Here is a 19,088-nt window from a genome sequence, read left to right as displayed (position 1 = left end):
CTTCACTTTTGAGTCGCACAATGCCAGTTTTGCACTTCTTCTTATCACGGATATATCTAAAAAAATGTCTTGTCTTCCTGTTTTACCATGTCAGCTATTTTTTCTTCCATTTGTATCTTTGCTTATCCCGACTATTCAACCAGTCTCTCTTAATTTTTCCAGATATTTTTACCTGTCTTGCCTCTTTCTGCGATCTTTTGTAGTTTATAAGGGCTAACTTCTTATCCCTTACCTTCTCAGCTACTACTTTTGAGAACTAAAGCGGCCTTCGTTTCCTCTTACTTTTACTTACTTGCCTCACAAAAGGTTTGTCACCCATACAATAACTCCTTGCAGTTTTTCCCACTGCTTTTCTACTCCTTCCAGAAGTTCCCATCCAGACAATTCCTTGACGTAATCCATCCTCCAAACAAAGTTAGCTTTTTTAAAGTCTAGAACCTTTTACTTTTGAATGAGCCCTCTTTATACCTGTCTTAATATTAAACTGTACCATGCAGTGATTGCTGGATGCCAGATGATCACCCACTGTAACATCAGAATCACTTTCTCCATTTGTAAGCACTATGACCCCATTCCACATGGGTTCCACTACCAACTGCTGGAACAGTTCTCCTTATAGAGAATCCAGACTCTCTGTACTTCTAGAAGACCCCACAATAAGGATACCCCAATCAACATTCGGCATGTTAAAGTTACCTATTAATAAAACTTCCCCTTTTTTCACACTAGCCTACAAATGTCAAATTGTAACAGGAATACAAGTATCAGTTTTCTCCCAGTGCCAAGCAGATATAACTAGTAGTGTGTTCTCACTTAGAATATACTAGGCTGCAATAATGACAAGCCCGTCTTTTATAGTTCCCAGCAATTATCCTTTAATTGGCAGAGAATTCAGATGATTGTCTTGATACATTCTGGAGCTTAGACAATATCTAAGGTTCTTGAAAATCAACTCACCTACATTTTCTTTATTTGAAAAAAAAAAAAAAAAAAAAAAAAGTTACTTACCTGTAGCAGGCGTTCTCTGAGGACAGCAGATATATATTCTTACATGAAGGTGACATCTGTTCATACTGGGTTCAGTGGATTACATCATGTGTGCTGGCACTTTAAATTTTTAAAGTAAAATTCTAGAATTTCTTGTGGCACATCTAGAATCTCTTCAGGGCACACCACTGTGCCTTGACACACAATTTGAGAGACACTGGCTTAAACATATTCCCAAAGTATACAAGCTGAATATCCAAAAAAAATCAAAAAAATAACCAACAAATATTCAGAATAAAGCTGCTAATAGTGGAAGAAAACAGGCTGAAAGGCAAGTAACTAACATGGAGAAAAAGACCTCAGTGTTTCAAGGAAATAACCAAGAAACTATATGTTCAGTTATAAACTGCCATACAAAACACTCCAATACGGAACCAGACACACTTTTCAAAGAATGAACTCAGTATTCCCGACAGGCCCTGTTTCGCCAAGTGGCTGCGTCAGGGGAATATCTTTAGAAAGAGAGCAACTGCTTCAAAAAATCTTCCGCGGGAAAATTTTTTGAAGCAGTTGTTCTCTTTCTAAAGATATTCCCCTGACGCAGCCACTTGGCGAAACAGAGCCTGTCGGGAATACTGAGTTCATTCTTTGAAAAGTGTGTCTGGTTCCGTATTGGAGCAACGGATATTTATTTCCACTGCTTGTGGGAGATGAATGGAAGATAAGTGCAAGTTTTTACAGTTTTTTGCTGTTTTTTTGCAGTTTTTGTGTATTTTAAACTGTATCTTTATGAATCTTTTCCATGGAGTTTTTTGACCTGTGATGTGTTTTGTATGGCAGTTTATAACTGAACATATAGTTTCTTGGTTATTTCCTTGAAACACTGAGGTCTTTTTCTCCATGTTAGTTACTTGCCTTTCAGCCTGTTTCCTTCCACTATTAGCAGCTTTATTCTGAATATTTGTTGGTTATTTTTTTTTTTTAAACATATTCCCACCATCCTTTACAGCACAGTTACATGAAGGGATGAATGAAAAAGTAAAAACTATCTAGAAAAAATTGTTTTACCATTCTGGATAATGGTTTGTGATCTCGAGAATCTACCATGGATTGCTGTCATGTGCAATGGTGTTTTCCCATCTTTACTCTAGAAAATTAAAACAAAAAAAGTATTAAAAACTTAATTGATTACATGATAGAACTCAGTGGGCTTACAAAGATCAGTAGTGTTTAATAAACCACTTGGAATTTTCTGCTAACATTTTCTTTCCCTAGCAAACATAAAAACATTTATATCAAGTTAAAAAGATATAGTAGGTCTTTAACAGCACATCCTTCTTCTATAGATGGCTCATCTATTCAAAACAATTATTTTGCTTGCCCTGCTGCCCCTGTCATTCCACAGAAAACTTAGCATTCAAGAAACCCCATGTTTATACATCGAAGCCTAGTGAGAGGAAGGTAAAGAAAAGCGTCAAACCAAGAGCACCCACTCCATACAATGGAACAGCAGCATTCCTTCTGTCACAATAAAGTATACCAATATACTGTAAAATGAATACTTCCCAGATCACACAGAAACCAATGTTACTTACCATAACAGTTGTTATTCAGGGAAAGCAGGCAACTATTCTCACTAGTGGGTGACATCAGCCAACGGAGCCCCGATGCGGACATCTCACAAGCATACTTGCTTGTAAAAACTTTTAGAAGTTTCGAGTTGCCCACACCGCACATGTGCGACTGCCTTCCCGCCCGATGCACCGGGCGTGTCTCCTCAGTTCAGATAGCTAGCAGAGAAGCCAACCCAGGGGAGGTGGGTGGGACGTGAGAATAGCTGCCTGCTGTCCCTGGATAACAACTGTTACGGTAAGTAACATTGCTTTATCCCAGGACAAGCAGGCAGGTATTCTCACTAGTGGGTGACCTCCAAGCTAACCACAATGGGATGGTGGGAGAGTTGGCAACTTAGGAGAACAAATTTCGTAACACTGTTTGGCCAAATTGTCCATCCCGTCTGGAGAAGGTATCCAGACAATAGTGTGAGGTAAAGGTATGAACCGAGGACAAAGTGGCAGCTTTACAAATATCCTCAATCGGTGTCGATCTGAGAAAAGCTACAGAGGCTGCCATTGCTCTGACCTTATGAGCTGTGACTTTACTGTGAAGGGGTAATACAGCCTGGGCATAGTAGAAAGAGATACAAGCCACCATCCAGTTGTAGATGGTGCGCTTAGAGATAGGGTGTCCCAACTTGTTCGGATCAAAGGAGATGAAAAGTTGAGGAGCAGTTCTGTGAGGCTTGGTGCGTTCCAGGTAGAAAGCCAAAGCACGTTTACAGTCCAGAGTGTGAAGAGCTGATTCTCCAGGATGAGAATGCAGCTTCGGAAAACAACACAGGAAGAACAATGGATTGATTCAGATAAAATTCCAAGACCACCTTGGGGAGGAATTTGGGATGAGTGCGAAGGACCACCTTGTCATGATGAAACACTGTAAAGGGTAGATCCGCAACCAATGCTTGAAGTTCACTCACTCGACGGGCAGAAGTGAGGCCAATGAGAAGCACCACTTTCCAAGTGAAAAATTTCAAAGGAGCCTTGTTAAGACATTCAAATGGAGGCTTCATAAGTTGAGAAACGACGACATTGAGGTCCCAAACCACTGGAGGCGGTTTGAGGGGAGGATTGACATAGAAAAGTCCTTTCATGAATCTGGAAACCACAGGATGTGCAGAAAGAGGTTTCCCCTGAAGAGGCTGGTGGAAAGCAGCAATTGCACTAAGATGGACTCTGATCGATGTAGACTGGAGACCAGAATGAGACAGGTGCAAAAGGTAGTCCAAAACAGAGGACAAGGAGGCATGTTGAGGTTACTTGTGATGAGAAAAACACCAAGTAGAGAATCTAGTCCATTTCTGGGAATAGCATTGCCTAGTAGCCGGCTTCCTTGAAGCTTCCAAAACATCCCGCACAGCTGGTGAAAACTGAAGGGAAGTTACGCTGAGAGGAACCAAGCTGTCAGGTGTAGCGACTACAGGTTGGGATGAAGCAGAGATCCCTGATGCTGGGTAAGCAGAGATGGAAACACTGGCAGAAGGAAGGGCTCCCTGCAGCTGAGTTGCAGAAGGAGGGAGTACCAAGATTGTCTGGGCCACCGAGGAGCAATCAGAATCATGGTGGCCCGGTCGGACTTGAGCTTGACCAGAGTCTTTTGAATGAGAGGAAACGGAGGAAACGCATAGAGAAAGAGATTCCCCCAGTTCAGAAAAAAAGCATCTGCCTCGAGACGATGAGGAGTGTAGATCCTGGAGCAGAACTGAGGCAGTTTGAAGTTGTGGGGAGCTGCAAAGAGGTCTATCTGAGGCATTCTCCACAGGGAGAAGATTTGATGAAGGGGCGTGGAATGGAGAGTCCATTCATGAGGCTGTAGAAGACGACTCAAGTTGTCCGCCAAGGCATTGTCCGTCCCCTGAAAGTAGACAGCTTTGAGGAAGGCGTTGTGGCGAATTGCCCAATCCCAAACTTTCAGAGCTTCCTGACAGAGGGAGGCCGATCCCGTGCCTCCCTGCTTGTTGACATAATATATAGCAACCTGATTGTCCGTACGAATGAGGACCACCATGTCGTGAAGTAGATGCTGAAAAGCAGTGAGAGCATTGAAAATCGCCCTGAGTTCCAGGAGATTGATATGGCACAGACGATCCGCACTCGTCCAATAGCCCTGAGTGCGGAGCCCGTCCAGATGAGCCCCCCAAGCATAGGTCGAGGAGTCGGTCGTGAGGACCTTCTGATGGGTAGGCATGTGAAACAGCAAACCTCTGGAAAGATTGGAAGAGAGCATCCACCAGCGAAGCGACTGCAGCAGAGCAGGAGTGACCTGAATGTGACGAGTCAGAGGGTCGGAGATCTGCGACCACTGAGAAGCCAGGGTCCACTGAGGAATCCGCAGGTGAAGTCTGGCAAAAGGCGTCACGTGAACCGTAGAGGCCATGTGGCCCAGGAGCACCATCATGTGTCTCGCCGAGATGGACGGACGAGAAGAGACCGAGTGACAAAGATGAAGAAGAGCCGCCAGGCACTGAGGAAGGAACGCCCTGAGTTGAATAGTATCCAGAACAGCTTCGATGAAGGGGAGAGACTGTGAAGGTTGAAGATGGGATTTGGGAAAATTGATCTCGAATCCCAGACTCTGCAGAAACCAGATTGTCCTCTGAGTGGAGATGTGGAATCCTTGATGAGCCAGTCGTCGAGGTAGGGAAACACCTGCAGACCATAGTTCCCAAGTGCTGCGGCCACCACAACCAGGCATTTGGTGAAGACTCTGGGAGATGAAGCTAGGCCGAAAGGGAACTGAAAGCTGTACTGAAGATGAAGATGTCCCACCCGAAATCTGAGGTATTGACGGGAGGCCGGATGGATGGGAATATGAGTGTAGGCCTCCTTGAGATCCAGGGAGCATAACCAGTCGTTCTGCTCGAGGAGGGGATAGAGGGAAGCCAGGGTCAACATGTGAAACTTCTCCCTGACCAGGAACTTGTTGAGCACCCTGAGGTCCAAAATAGGACGCAGGTCGCCCATCTTCTTCGGAACAAGGAAGTACCGGGAGTAAAAACCCTTGTTCTGTTGGTCCACAGGGACCGGCTCGATGGCCCGAAGCCGGATCAAAGCCTGAGCTTCCCGAAGAAGAAGAGCAGTCTGGGTTAAGTTGGAAGGATACTCTCTTGGAGGATGTTCCGGAGGAACATGATGGAACTGAAGAGAGTATCCCTCTCTTACGATGGAAAGGACCCAGAGGTCGGTGGTAATAGTCGTCCATCGATGGTAAAAATTATGGAGACGACCTCCGATGGGAAAAAGTGGGGAGGGCAGAAAAATGGAAGTTATGCTCCCTACGAGACAGTCAAAAATGCTGGGGAGCCTTAGGGACAGTAGAAGGCTGAGGTTTTTGCTGGGGCTTCTGCTGATGCTGTCTCTTTACTGGCGGCCGAATGGCAGGGGCCTGCTTCGGCGGGTAGCGCCTTTGATAAATCATAGAAGGACGAGACGGACGAGAGATAGCAGGCTTGGGCTTCTGGCGGAGAATAGACTGAAAAGACTTTTCATGTTTGGACAGCTTCTCCGTCGCCGCCTCGATGGACTCGTCGAAAAGGTCCGCTCCCGCACAGGGAACGTTCGCCAGCCTGTCCTGGAGATTCGGGTCCATATCAATGGTGCGAAGCCACACCAAGCATCTCATGGTCACCGAACAAGCAGCCGCTCTGGCCGAGAGCTCAAAAGCGTCGTAAGACGATTGCATCATCTGCAGGCGGAGTTGGGACAATGATGCCAGCACCTCCGAGTACTCGAAGCGAGCCTGAGAGTCCAGATAGGGCAAAAACTTTTGAAGAATGGATAGAAAAAACTCAAAGTGCAAAATGAAAGCTGTAATTCAGGACTCGAGAAGCCATCATCGAGTTCTGGTAGATGCGCCTGCCAAATCTGTCCATGGTTTTGCCCTCCCGTCCAGGAGCAGTGGAAGCATAGACCTGGGAGGGATGAGACCACTTCAGAGAGGATTCAACCAAGAGGGACTGGTGCGAGAGCTGTGCCCCATCGAAGCCCTTATGGTGCACCATGCGGTATCGAGCATCCAACTTCCCCGGGACTGCCGGGATGGAGTATGGGGTCTCGAAGCATCTCATGAAAGTCTGGTCCAGAAGCTTATGTAGAGGCAGGCGTAGAGACTCGGCAGGAGGCTGAGGAAGATGCATCATCTTCAGATACTCCTTCGAGAACTTGGAACCCGAATCCAGGGTGATATCCAGATCCACCGCCATCTGCCTCAGGAAGAACGAGAATGACAACTGGTCCGCCAGGGCTGGGCCTCGAGGCGGGCTCGAAGAAGATGAGGCGGCCTGGTCCGCCGAAGCCAAGGACCGGCACGGAGAGAACGAACCCCCGCAGTCCTCGAGTTCCGGCATAGGAGGAGGGAGCGAGTACTCCAGGGAAAACTCCCGGAAAGGTTGCTTCCGACGAGGCGAGGCGTGTCTCGATGAATGCCTCGATGAGTGCCTCAATGAATGCCTCAATCGACGACCGGAGCTGTGTCGAGAAGCAGGCCTCGAGCGACGAGGCAGCCACCGAGTAGATGGGACTGGAGGCTGTGGATCGAAGCAGCAGAGGCTGAGACGAGGCCCCCCCAAGGCACTCCCCAAGGTTCGAGGACCGGCATCGCGGAGGAAGGATCCGGCCCAGGCAAGCCATGCATCGAGGGTATCGGTTCCAAAGGTGGCATGGGCAAAGACTCAGCTCCTTACGAGACATGCCCCGAAGCCAGACCAGACAATCGCCGAGACTCTGCTCCCAACAGCGAGAGTGTGCGCCGAGGAGGCACCGGAGGCGGCTCGACCTCGCAGGAGGCTTCCGCGTGCCCAGGCTGGATCTAGGAGAGAAGTGTCGGCCCAATTTTGGTAAAGAGCTCGACAAATCGCTTCTCTATCAGGGCGTGGAACGACGCCGGCAAAGAGGGATCCGCATCAGCAATGGGACCTCCCACACAGACATCGGTCACTCGGACGCCAGGGGGCTTGGATTTAGAGGCCTTGGGCACCTTAAACACCACTGGAGGGATGGGAGGCTGCGCTACCTGACCTGAGGAGACATCGGAAGGCACCGCAGCATGCGTCAGAGTCGAAGCCAGCACAAATGAGGCAGGCTTGAGCAGACTAGAGGCCGAAGATGTAGAATCGGAAGTCGAAGGCGTGGCGCTCTGTGAAGAGGGCAGCACCATGGACGCCTCCATGCTAAACAGTGACTCCCACAAAATGCAGCGACGCTTAAAAGCACGTGCTGTAATTGTGGAGCAAGGCCGGCACGATTTCTGAAGGTGTTGAGGCCCGAGACACTGAAGACAGTGTTGATGAGGGTCCGTTAACAAAATCGCACGCTGGCACTTGACACACTTTTTAAAACTGGTAACATGCCAGGACATAGGCCGGAAAAGCTCCGCCGCAAGGGCGACCTGCCCGGTTGACCAATCGAAAGAATTTTTTTAAAAAAAAAAACAACAAAACGCAACGTGAGCCAACGAGAATGAGCTCAAAAAACTCAAACCCGCACTGCTCCTTGCGACCCTGGGCAAGTCACTTAATCCTCCACTGCCTCAGGTACATTAGACAGATTTTACAAAAAAGTGTTTTTTCTTCTCAGTTGAAGTGCAATTAAACTGTGGAATTTTTCAGGAGGATGTGATCAAAGTTAGTAGCATAAGGAGTTACAAATGGTTTGAGCAAATTTCTGGAGGACAGTCCCAGTCACACTAATTTTTAAGTATTTACTAGACATGGGTAGGTATTGCCACCTTCTATATATGGCAATAAGTAACAGGGGATCTGCAGATGTTATCAGATGAGCCAAGTTGCCTATTGCTGGAGGCAGAATGCTAAACTTGATAGACTAATTGGTTTGACTCAGCATGGTTCTAATCATATCCTCTATAATAAAACCCTAAGCGCGCATGCGCACTTACAATGGCATGATCCCTGCCACCGTGGTCTCTGAGTCCATACCAAATTCTATTTTCGAACACGGAAGCAGGGAACACGCCGGCGACTCCACCCTCCCACCCTTACTCACCAACTGCTGCCGCCGCTGCTGCTCCTCTTCAAAGCAGCCTGCTGAGGTTCACAGCTGGCTGTAGTGAACCTCGCAAGCCGCTCTGCACCTCGGTAGCACGTTACCTCTTATGTACGGGATCGCATCGGAAGGAACGTGCTACCGACGTGCAGAGCGGCCTGTGAGGTTCGCTACAACTGGCCGTGAACCTCAGCAGGCTGCTTTGAAGAGGAGGGCAGATGCGAACGACCAGGAAGCCAGATGCTGGACAGGGGGGAGCAGGGAAGAGGTGCTGCTGGACCGGGGGGAGGTAAAACGAAGAAAGAAGGGCTGCCGCTGGACAGGGGGAGTAGTGAAGGGGTGCTGCTGGACAGGGAAGACATAAAATGAAGGGAGAAGGGCTGCTGCTGGACAGAGGGAGCAGGGAAGGGGTGCTGCTGCACATGGGGGAGGTAAAAGGAAGGGAGAAGGGCTACTGTTGGACAGGGGGAGCAGGCAAGGGGTGGTGGTGGACAGCCGAGGAAAGAGAGAGATAGAAAGAAAGACAGACAGACAGAAAGCGGCCAAGGAGAGAGAGAGAGAGAAAGACAGACAGACAGAAAGCAGCCAAGGAGAGAGAGAGAGAAAGAAAGACAGACACACACCTATTCTAGCACCCATTAATGTAACGGGCTTAAAGACTAGTGTTATTATAAAATGCTATGAATTGTGGTGGTGCTTTTAAACTGTGGAAGCTAAAGTGGTTGGATTTGTTTCTTTTCATTTCTTGTGGAACAACATAAAAATGTCTCAAACTCAATTGCTTGTCATAATTCCATGCAAACTGTTTCTATTAGAATGTTTACCTTGATTTCATTTATTGTTTCATATGTGTACACATTTTCATGTATTTGCCTTTGTAAGGGCTAAGTTAAAGAAAAAGCAAATGCTGAAATGCTCCAAGGTCCTTTATTAATTACGATCTATTATCCTTTTCCAAATTTTTAGTTGTTCCCATAGTTGTCCCTTTTCTTCCTGTGTAGATTATTTTCTCCACAGCAGTAACATGTTAGAATATTTGAATTCATTAGATAGTCATCATCGAGTTTAGTCTTTGGTTCTTGGCTTTAATATTTATTTATTTGGATTTAACTCTGTGCCTTTTCAGTAGTAGTTCAAAGTACATTACATTCAAGCCAGTGGCCTTATCTAAATTTATTGCTAGGGAAATGGAGGGCTAAGTGATTTGACTCTGAGCCATTTGTGTTCCTGGATGATTGAGAGGGATTCATGACAATGAAGAGTAACAAGAAGATTTTTGGTACATCTAAGCCTGGTCTGCCATCTGTCCCCCAGGGAGCCACAGAAGAAAATAATAATGGCAATAAAGATAATGAAATCAAGAACATATCTCACAAGAACTGTTGATACATGGTGGCAATAATACTGTAAAAGTATTGAATAAACTAGTAAATGGGTCATTCCATGTCAAGTAAATGGGTCATTCCATGTCAAGTCATTCCATGTCAAGCTCGACCCCCTTGAAATCCAACCAAATTTTACAGGGGTGTTGTCTAGGGTCTCAAATGAAACTCTGCAAAATTTTTTGGATCTATCTCAATTTGGTCAGGAGCTAGGGGTGGTTGAACAAAAGCAATCGATCCAATCCCATGCTTCGTGTAACCTAAAATGCCAAATTTGCTTAAGCACTGTGGCAGAAGGAAACTACCTAGGAGTCTGAAATTTTGCAGTTTGGTACAACACCTTGGAGCAAGTTTCTGTGCCAAGTTTGAAATCTTTGCTGACCTGTAGAAATGGAAGCACATTCGCAAAAGTAGGAAAAAAAATTCACGAATGAAAAATTTTGGCACAGTTTGGCTCCATACTGCTGCTGGTAGGTAAGTCAGCTGAGGGTACAACTTTACCAGCAGACATGTACCATGAGGAACTTCCAAGATTTGCAATTTGAGCTTTTACAGTCAAGTGAACCTGAAGATATAACCATCCAAAAAATATGGCTTTATGTATTGATGCAAATTTTCACTGTTTTTCAGATTCAAATATCTCTAATGTGTAGGGTTTTTAAAAATATCATTTGAAAGAACATGTTTTTTTTTTACAGAAGCTATCCTGTTTCATCTTGGACCCGACCTTTCTTTGGTGAGAATTAAAACTTCAAAGATAAGCATTAGTTGTATATGCGCATGAATGTTTCATATTGAAAAGAAGTATGTTTAACACAAACCATGTTGTATGCAAATGAACAAAGTACACAAAGTTTCACAGTTAAGTTCAGATTGTTGCTGTTTTATGATCCCCTTCACTGTATCCATGAATTTTCATATACCCACTGCCACTGGTCGTGAAAATCATGACAAGTGTATTATACACTGAGACCACATATTTATCAGTTATTGATCCACTGTCTGAAAGACATTCCCAATCTAACATAACAACACCCTTAGCATGCATGTGCACTTCAAACTCCATGATCTCTGCGTCCGTGATCCGTAGCTCCGTAGGAGCAGTAGAAGAAGCCTGTGGCATTTAGCGTGCGGGGTTTTCTGGCTCCTTCTACTGTGCATGTGGAGGCACGGAGTTTGAAGTGGCGAACACCACGACGGCAACTCCCCTCTCCCGCCCTCACTGCGTCTAACACTAAAGGTATCCGCCTTTGAGCAGGACTGTGCACTGAACCAAGGAGCCACGGGAAAAGAAGCCACGGGGAAGAAGGATAGCCAACCAGCCCGTGATCCTCAATGTGTACGACATGGTGAGGAAAGCAGCTAAAGTTTTAGTGGCCCAACAGGAAACAGCGCTGCTTACCGACATCAGGGCACTCAGGTAGCACCTCTGCCGATGAGGACCGTGCACTGAACCAAGGAGCTACGGGAAAAGAAGCAACAGGGAAGGAGAATGGCCAACCAGCCCATGATCCTCAATGTGTACAACATGGTGAGGAAAGCCGCTAAAACTTTAAGGGCCCCGCAGGCAACAGAACTGCTTACCGGTATCAGGGTACTCAGGTAGCATTAGAGTGACCGAGTGGCATAATAAAGTGTTTTTGTAATTTGATATGGGGGAGAAGAAGGGCAGTATGATAGGTTATTAAGGGGAGAGAAACAGAAACAAAGAAAGACAGAAAGAAAGAAATTCACACACAGAAAGACAGGGGGCCAGGGAGAGATACAGAAAGAAAGACAGACAGACAGCGGCCAAGGAGAGAGACAGAAAGAAAGACAGACAGCGACCAGGGAGAGAGACAGACAGACAGACAGCGACCAGGGAGAGAGACAGAAAGAAAGACAGACAGATAGACAGCGACCAGGGAGAGAGACAGAAAAAAGACAGACAGACAGCGACCAGGGAGAGAGAAAGAAAGAAAGACAGACAGCAGCCAAGAAGAGAGACAGAAAGAAAGGAGGCAGGGAGAGAGAAAGACATACAGAAAGAAAGAAAGAAAGAAAGAAATGCCAAAGTCTACACATCTATTCTAGTATCCTTTAAGGTAACGGGCTTAAACACTAGTAGTCAGATAATCTAATATAATAAAACGGTAAGCCGCGCATGCGCACTTCCTATACGTGCGTCCGTTTTCCTTGAGCTGTAGCACACATAGGAAGTGCGCATGCGCGGCTTATGGTCTGACCTCACGCGAGGCAAGACAAGTGGCATGCGCGCCCTTCCCTGCTCTCCACTGCTGCCGGCCGCTAGCACCCCCTGCCCTCTCTGTCGCCTCCCAACTCCAGCGGCGTAGGCAGCACTATAAACACGCTGCTTCGCATCCTTCTCTGCCGATTTCCTCTGCCACGTCTCTGATGACATCATCGGAGACAGACGCGGCAGAGGAAATCGCCAGTAGAAGGCTGCGAAGCAGCGTGTTTAAAGTGCTGCCTACGCGGCTGCAGTCCCAAGGTTTGTCGGCGGTGGGAGGGTCAGGAGCAGGCCGGATCGACAACGGCAGTAAAAGAAGGGGGGGGGCCGAACGGAGCAGGGAAGATAAGGTAAGAAAAGGGAAAGGGGGAGTGGGGGAAAATGCTGCTACTGCTTCTACACAGGAAAGGGGGGGATAGGAGGGAAATGCTGTTGCTGCTGCATAGGAAAGTGGGATGGAAATGCTGCTGCACAGAGAAATGGGGGAAAATGACAGACAGACAGACAGCGGGAGAGAGGGATACAGAAAGAAAGAAAGACACAGAGAAAGGAGGCCAGAGAGAGAGAAAGCGGGAGAGGGAAAGGGGGCTGCTTTAGGGGGAGGGGTGTGCTTGGGGCAAACAGCTTTGCTCTGGGGGGGAAGACAAAAGGGGGCCATGGAGAGACAGGGAGAGGGATAGGGGGCTGTTTTGGGGGGAGGGGTGTGCTGGGGGGAGACAGAAGGGGCCATGGAGAGATAGGGAAAGGGGTCAGACAGCTTTGCTCTGGGGGGAAGACAGAAGAGGGCCATGGAGAGACATTTGGGGGGGAGGTGGGTGCTGGGGGCAGACAGCTTTGCTCGGGGAGGAGGGGGAGACAGAAGGATACAGACAGCGGCCAAGGAGAGAGAGATAAAGAAACACAGAGACAGACAGACACATCTATTCTAGCACCCATTAATGTAACGTGCTTAAAGACTAGTACCATATAAATTTTTAAGCTTTATTAAAGACAAAAAATAAAAGTGCAAAAAATAAAAGTGCAAAGATCAGGAAATCGCATAAATTCAACTTTTAACTCAGTTTCTTGCACATGGTTTTGAAAGTCTGGTCAATGCTTGTCAAAATAGCTTGTGGATAAGTGTACTGTCTCCCTGATAAAGTGGTCATAGGTGCATTAAGGCCTGCAATAATATGCTGTTCAGGGATCCAGCATATGTCTCTGCGGAGAGGCCAGTGAAATGACCGTGCAGGACTTTGTGGATGCAAAAAATTTACCAGGATGTCGCATTCTTCCATTGAAATTTCACATACATGACCAATCCACCAAGAATTGTCATATATGCAAGCTAAGTATTGTCCAGGGTGAAAGCTGGATGCTTGAAAAGTGGGGACATGTTCAGGATCAGTATCAGACTCTAAGACATTGGCAATGAATGAGCTGCTGTCACTTGAAATTTTGCTAATGCAGAGTCTAGCAGTGTCTATGGGCTTAAATTGGTAATTTTCTCTTGTTCCAGCCTCTGTGTGGCCCATATAAACCTTTGTTCTTGAGCAGGTCTTATTGCTTCAATATCTTCCTCAGCAATGAAGAAAAATTTGATTACAGAGACAGATTTATTGCAGAATTCAAATAGATCCCTTGGTGTCAAAATTTGGTTATTGAGAGGGCGTGGTAAGATGCCATGGGCAGCTAAATGCTTGGCTGTTTCCCCAATCCCATCACATGGAGATCTGCCATGGCTGGTGCCAAAGAAGTTCCACTCAGCAGTAATTTGAAAGTCAGTATCATAGCTGCAGAGGTTAATGAAATTCTTGAAGTTTTTATATTGCGCAGCAGAACCATCACTAAAGTAGTGAATATAGCTTAAGACAGGCAAGAATTCCTTCAGATGCAGAATGAGCTTTCTCAAAAATGCATGAACAGCAATAGTATCTTGATGCAAGTAGTCACTGATCATGGATATACATAGGCTTTGGATATCAGGATTGCAGAAGCAGACAACGAAGGGGTATAATGTTGCTTGGCTATTTTCCCAGTGAAATCCCTGTACTGCATTCCTGAACAATGAAGGAATAATTTTCAGCGACGTCCATCAAAACAACAGCATGCCGCATCTTTATATTTGCTTTCACTTCCTTCAGATAAGCATTTTGGTACTTGGAAATAAAATGGTGGTTGGTCAAATTAGAAATTTTTCCAATTAATTCAGAAGTGAAGTCCTCTGTGGATAACTGTCAAGTTTCCAGTGTATCCTGATCAGTGTGACTCCACTGCTTAAATTCAATGATATCATCTGGATCATGTTCACCAAAGAACTCAGTAAAATATTCCTCCAGAGGATCTGCTCAGGACATATTTCACACCGCTGTAACAGACAGTTTTATTCAGAAGCACCTTGTAGTCATCTGGAACTGCAATTGCTGAAAGCATAAGTTTCACATTCTGTTGGATTGTGCAGAAACAGACTGAATGAGTCCCTGATGAACTGTTACACACCACTTTGGCTGAAGCTCACAGAACTTTGATAACCCAATTTCAGGCCCATGCTGACTGCGATAGGTGGTGTACAGTTCCTTCACATTGCATAATAGCAATCTTTTCTGCTTTTGCACTTTTTCACCACTATCCAAACAGAGACAATCTTTTGTGCCTGGGCATATTCTAGAGATTTCATTGTCTTCATAAAAATCCAGGACTTTCTGTGTAATCTGCTGAGCAAGCACTTTTCCTCTCTTTGTTGCTGGAGCAGCAAGAATGTCACCCTGCTGTTTCAGCTTCCTGGCCTTTTTAACCATTCTTGTTGAAACGTCAAATTCCAAAGCAGTTTTCTCAATAGTCCAGCTGTGTGGAGCAAGAGTGAGAATTTGTATTTTCTCCCTATTACTAGATAGTTCCAACTTCTGCTTCAGTTCAGTCAATAGAAGGTCATAGTCAGAACACCTTTTATATTGGCCACTTTCTGGTTCTGCTTTGATATCAGCTGGTTAAGTCACCAATGACTGTAATTTGATCTGCAATTGCATTATGGGCTTCATAGAGTTTGCGTTTAGCATAACTTAAGATTTCAAACTTGGCACAGAAACTTGCCCCATGGTGTTGTACCAAACTGCAAAATTTCAGACTCCTAGGTAGTTTCCTTCTGCCGCAGTGCTTAAGCAAAGTTGGTGTTTTAGGTCACACGAGGCATGGGAGTGGATCGATTGCTTTTTTTCAACCACCCCTAGCTCCTGACCAAATTGAGAGAGATCCCAAAAATTTTGCAGAGTTTCAATTGAGACCCTAGACAACACCCCTGTAAAATTTGGTTGGATTTCAATGGGGGGGGGGGGGGGGTCGAGCGTGGGCGGTTTTCAGTATTACTCCATTTGACATGACCACTTGACCCAAATCTTTGCTAGTAAGATCAATGTGTTCCAGATGAATGGATGTAAGGGCTTTTGGAATCAAAAAGACGATGTAGTCAAAGTGTGGCGAATGTTCATTATGGAACAGATGTAGGGAAAAAAGACTTAAAGCAAATGGATGTCTTCTAAAAGGTACTGTATAAACACTGATGGAACAGTGAAAGACATGTTGCAAGAAAAATAAAACCACCTGGTTGATCTTGCTTCGATGATAAAATAGTGGAAGATTCTAATATGGCAGGAATCTAACTTACAGGCTTGTCCACCCCTGTTAGATCCCGCCATTTCAAGTATAATTGTATCAAAACAGGAAAGAGCCACCTTATAGGCTCTATGACACATGGTGGAATCCTGAAGCAGTCGCAAGTCGTTTGATGCATGTCAAGTTGCTTGCTGAATACTATGTGGAGGAATCTAACTTTACAGAGTCTACACCCATGTTAGATTCCTCTTTATACTATGGATAAGCAGATCCAGCCCGATACATTCTAGGTAGGGGAAGAGAAATGATGAAATTCCTGTAGACGTTAAGAAGGAAGGTATCCATCACAAGAAGGCAATTTCCAAACAAGCAGGACATATAGAAATTGTGATTTGGCACTCTGATCACCAACATGGAGTACTAGTACAAGGGTCAGACAAATTTGCCAATAGTGCGCCTTTCACGCACTGGTGGCACTGAGGCACAGAGTTTCAATGGAGTAGATTTTGATTTTTTTTTTTTTTTTTAATCAACTCTAACACTAGTGACTGCTATTTATATAGAAAGTCAAAGTTTCTGGGAGCCCCCATGATGATAAGGGGCATTTCTAAGCTCTGATGAAGCGAATATCCCTCTCAAATGACCTTTAGAATCCAGATGTGGTTATCAGTTTCCAACAGGGATAATACAGTTGGAGCCAAGTCCAAGTGATTGAGGAAGAGGCTGAGGAAGAGGAACAGCATAGAAGTTCTTTTAGGAGGTTGATCATAATCTAAATCCTCCAAGTATTCAGCACTGTAGATAGAATTAGCTTCTAGGTCGAGTGGTTGCTCTTTCCCCAACTGCCTAATAAATATAGTGACAAAAAGTCTTTCAGAAGAAGATTTAGCCATTGATGGATAGTTGAATGGAAACTTTTGTTGTAGACACAGAGAAGTCCTGTATTGAATCAGACTGTAAGCCTGAGGGATATGAGGGCCTGTATGAAGAAATGTGTTGAGAAGATCAATGCTTACTTCGAGATCGGTACCAGTCCGATGCTAAAAAGATGTATGATGTGAAGATGTTGTTCTCTTCAAAGAACGTAAGGGAGCGATACTTTCTTTTCGAAGCATCCAAGAAGGAATGATGCTCATTGGATTGTCGATGAAAAACTGGACTGGTGGTGAGAGGATCGATACCTAGACATGGCCTGTCAACGTCGCTCTGGAGAAACCAGTTGCGGTACCGTAGGACCTGGTAGCCCTGTACTAAGGTTGGACCGGCAACGAGGGAGTCAATACTGCGGTATGCAGTTTACATGCATCATCCAAGTCCCTTCAGAACAGTGCATCAAGCTGCACCCAGAAAGAAAGCACCGATACCTCTGGCTTATCTGCCAGTATCATCGATAATGCGGCTTGTCTCGAAGAAGGTGACTTTAAAAAGGATGCACACTTTGAGGCTGAGGCAAGCCAGAAGGTAGTCGTTGCTGCTTGGTCGGCATTAACAGACTGCGATGCCGATTGGGAAGCTGGTGGCCTCTGAATTGGCTTATCAGATGGAGCGATGTCTCCCAACACCGGTGTCTTTGATGACGAAGGTTTCTGATCGATGCCCTACCGGTTCTGTGCAGGGTAGTACACCAGGCACAAGTTCCACCCGGTGGTCTGGGCAAAGGGACTTGAAGCACCAACTGTCGGGAGGAAAGGTTGGCCTTGGGCATCTACAACACTATTTTTTTAAAGCCCATTAGCGGCCTGAAAAATGGTCGAAAAGACCGTGTCAGCCAAATCAATGGCTAAGGAAAAATTAATATCTTGGCAGCCGAAGCCCCCCTCCCCCTGAGGAAAAAAGAGAGGAAATAATGTTCCTCCTCTTCCTTTTCTTTTAAAAAGAAATAAACACAAATTAAGAAAAAAACACATGAGCGGGAAGGCAAATGGCAAAAAACTGAACAATGTTCAGACATGACTTCTTAGCTCCGCGGAAAACTAAGAACATAGGCGCTGTGAGCCTGTCTCGGGCGGGAAGGCACTCGCGAATGCATGGTGCGGACAGTTCACAAACTTTCTTAAGTTCTTAAAGTGGCGATGCACTTTTACAGCTGTCAGTACCGGGGCTCTGTGGATGATGTCATCCACATGTGAGAATATGCTGCCTGCTTGTCCTGGGATAACTCTTAATATAGAGTCCACCAGTAAATATATATAACTACAGTTCCTAATATGGGTTAATATTAATGAGATATTTCATTGCAAGCAGGTCCCATTTTATGTAACAGAACTTAGCTACATTTTTAAATAACTCATCCTGGAAGAAAAATATGAATTAGATATAAATAAAAAGAAAGTGGGAGGGGGGGGATGGGTTGTGGGTTGGGTTGGTGGGATGGGTTTGCTGGATTATCATGTGCAAATTAGAGCTGCCTTGTTGATCCTTGTCCTTGTTTCTGATTGTTGTTTTTATTGGTGCTCAATAAAATATATTTGACGATAAATAAAAAGAAAGTGTGCATGTAATATATATGAGAGAGAGAGGGATGTATGTATGTGTGTTTGGCACTTTTTCATTTGGCTTGTATCTATTTCATACATATTTTATTTATTTACAAAACACATACTGCAGTATACAAAAATAAAGTTATTATTATTATTATTATTAAAACAATAGAAGTCCGAAAAAGCAAGATAACACTGAATAAATGTCAAACACATCCTGATCTAATCAATCAAGCCTCCTAAATAAGGAGAAACAAATACATTTTTAATTGGTTTAAGATTTAGGGCATTATGGCTCCCTTTTATCAAGCTGCGCTAGAGGTCTTTATCAGCATGTTGCCTCTATAAACAGGCAACATGCTGATTTACATGCTGATAAAGCATGGAAATGGCCTGAACAAGAGCATCTACAGACCTATGTCTGCACATACATGCATAAATGCACAAATTGTGTGTGAGAGAAACATAAGCTTACATACCTTAATATTTACATCAGCTCCATTAGAGACCAAAAGTTCTAAACATAATGCTCCGTGTGTTGACGCAGCAGCAAAGTGCAAAGGAGTAAACCCTCTTTCATTCACTTGATTTACATTAGCACCGCAATCTATTAGTTCGTTCACCACAACATCTTGGCCATTGTAACAAGCTACATGAAGGGGTGTGTTTCCATAAGCATTTGGTTCATTCATCTGTAGAAAAAAACATTGATGAACAGATTAGATTACATCCTATCAAAACATAGTAACATAGTAAATGGCAGCAGATAAAGACCTGAATAGTCCATCTAGTCCAGTGTTTCTCA

At 45.1% G+C, this 19,088-nt stretch overlaps 1 protein-coding gene across 4 annotated transcripts in view; it reads right to left on the bottom strand.

Annotated features, from left to right (window-relative positions):
• Nucleotides 1-19,088, bottom strand: part of ANKRD28 (ankyrin repeat domain 28) — a 425,075-nt gene that overhangs the window by 206,111 nt on the left and 199,876 nt on the right. For all 4 annotated transcript variants that reach the window (XM_033930721.1, XM_033930723.1, XM_033930720.1 and 1 more), the window contains 2 exons: nt 18,763-18,975; nt 2,056-2,134 (listed from right to left, as the gene is read on the bottom strand). In XM_033930721.1, coding sequence (XP_033786612.1) covers nt 2,056-2,134; nt 18,763-18,975 — 292 coding nt within the window. The remainder of the gene's footprint in view (nt 1-2,055; nt 2,135-18,762; nt 18,976-19,088) is intronic.

The sequence above is a fragment of the Geotrypetes seraphini genome, chromosome 2 (genome assembly GCF_902459505.1).
Source record: "Geotrypetes seraphini chromosome 2, aGeoSer1.1, whole genome shotgun sequence".
In the NCBI taxonomy this organism is placed as follows: Eukaryota; Metazoa; Chordata; class Amphibia; order Gymnophiona; family Dermophiidae; genus Geotrypetes; species Geotrypetes seraphini.
The sequence above is the reverse complement of the archived record's forward strand: the minus strand, read 5'-3'. Positions and strand labels throughout refer to the sequence as shown.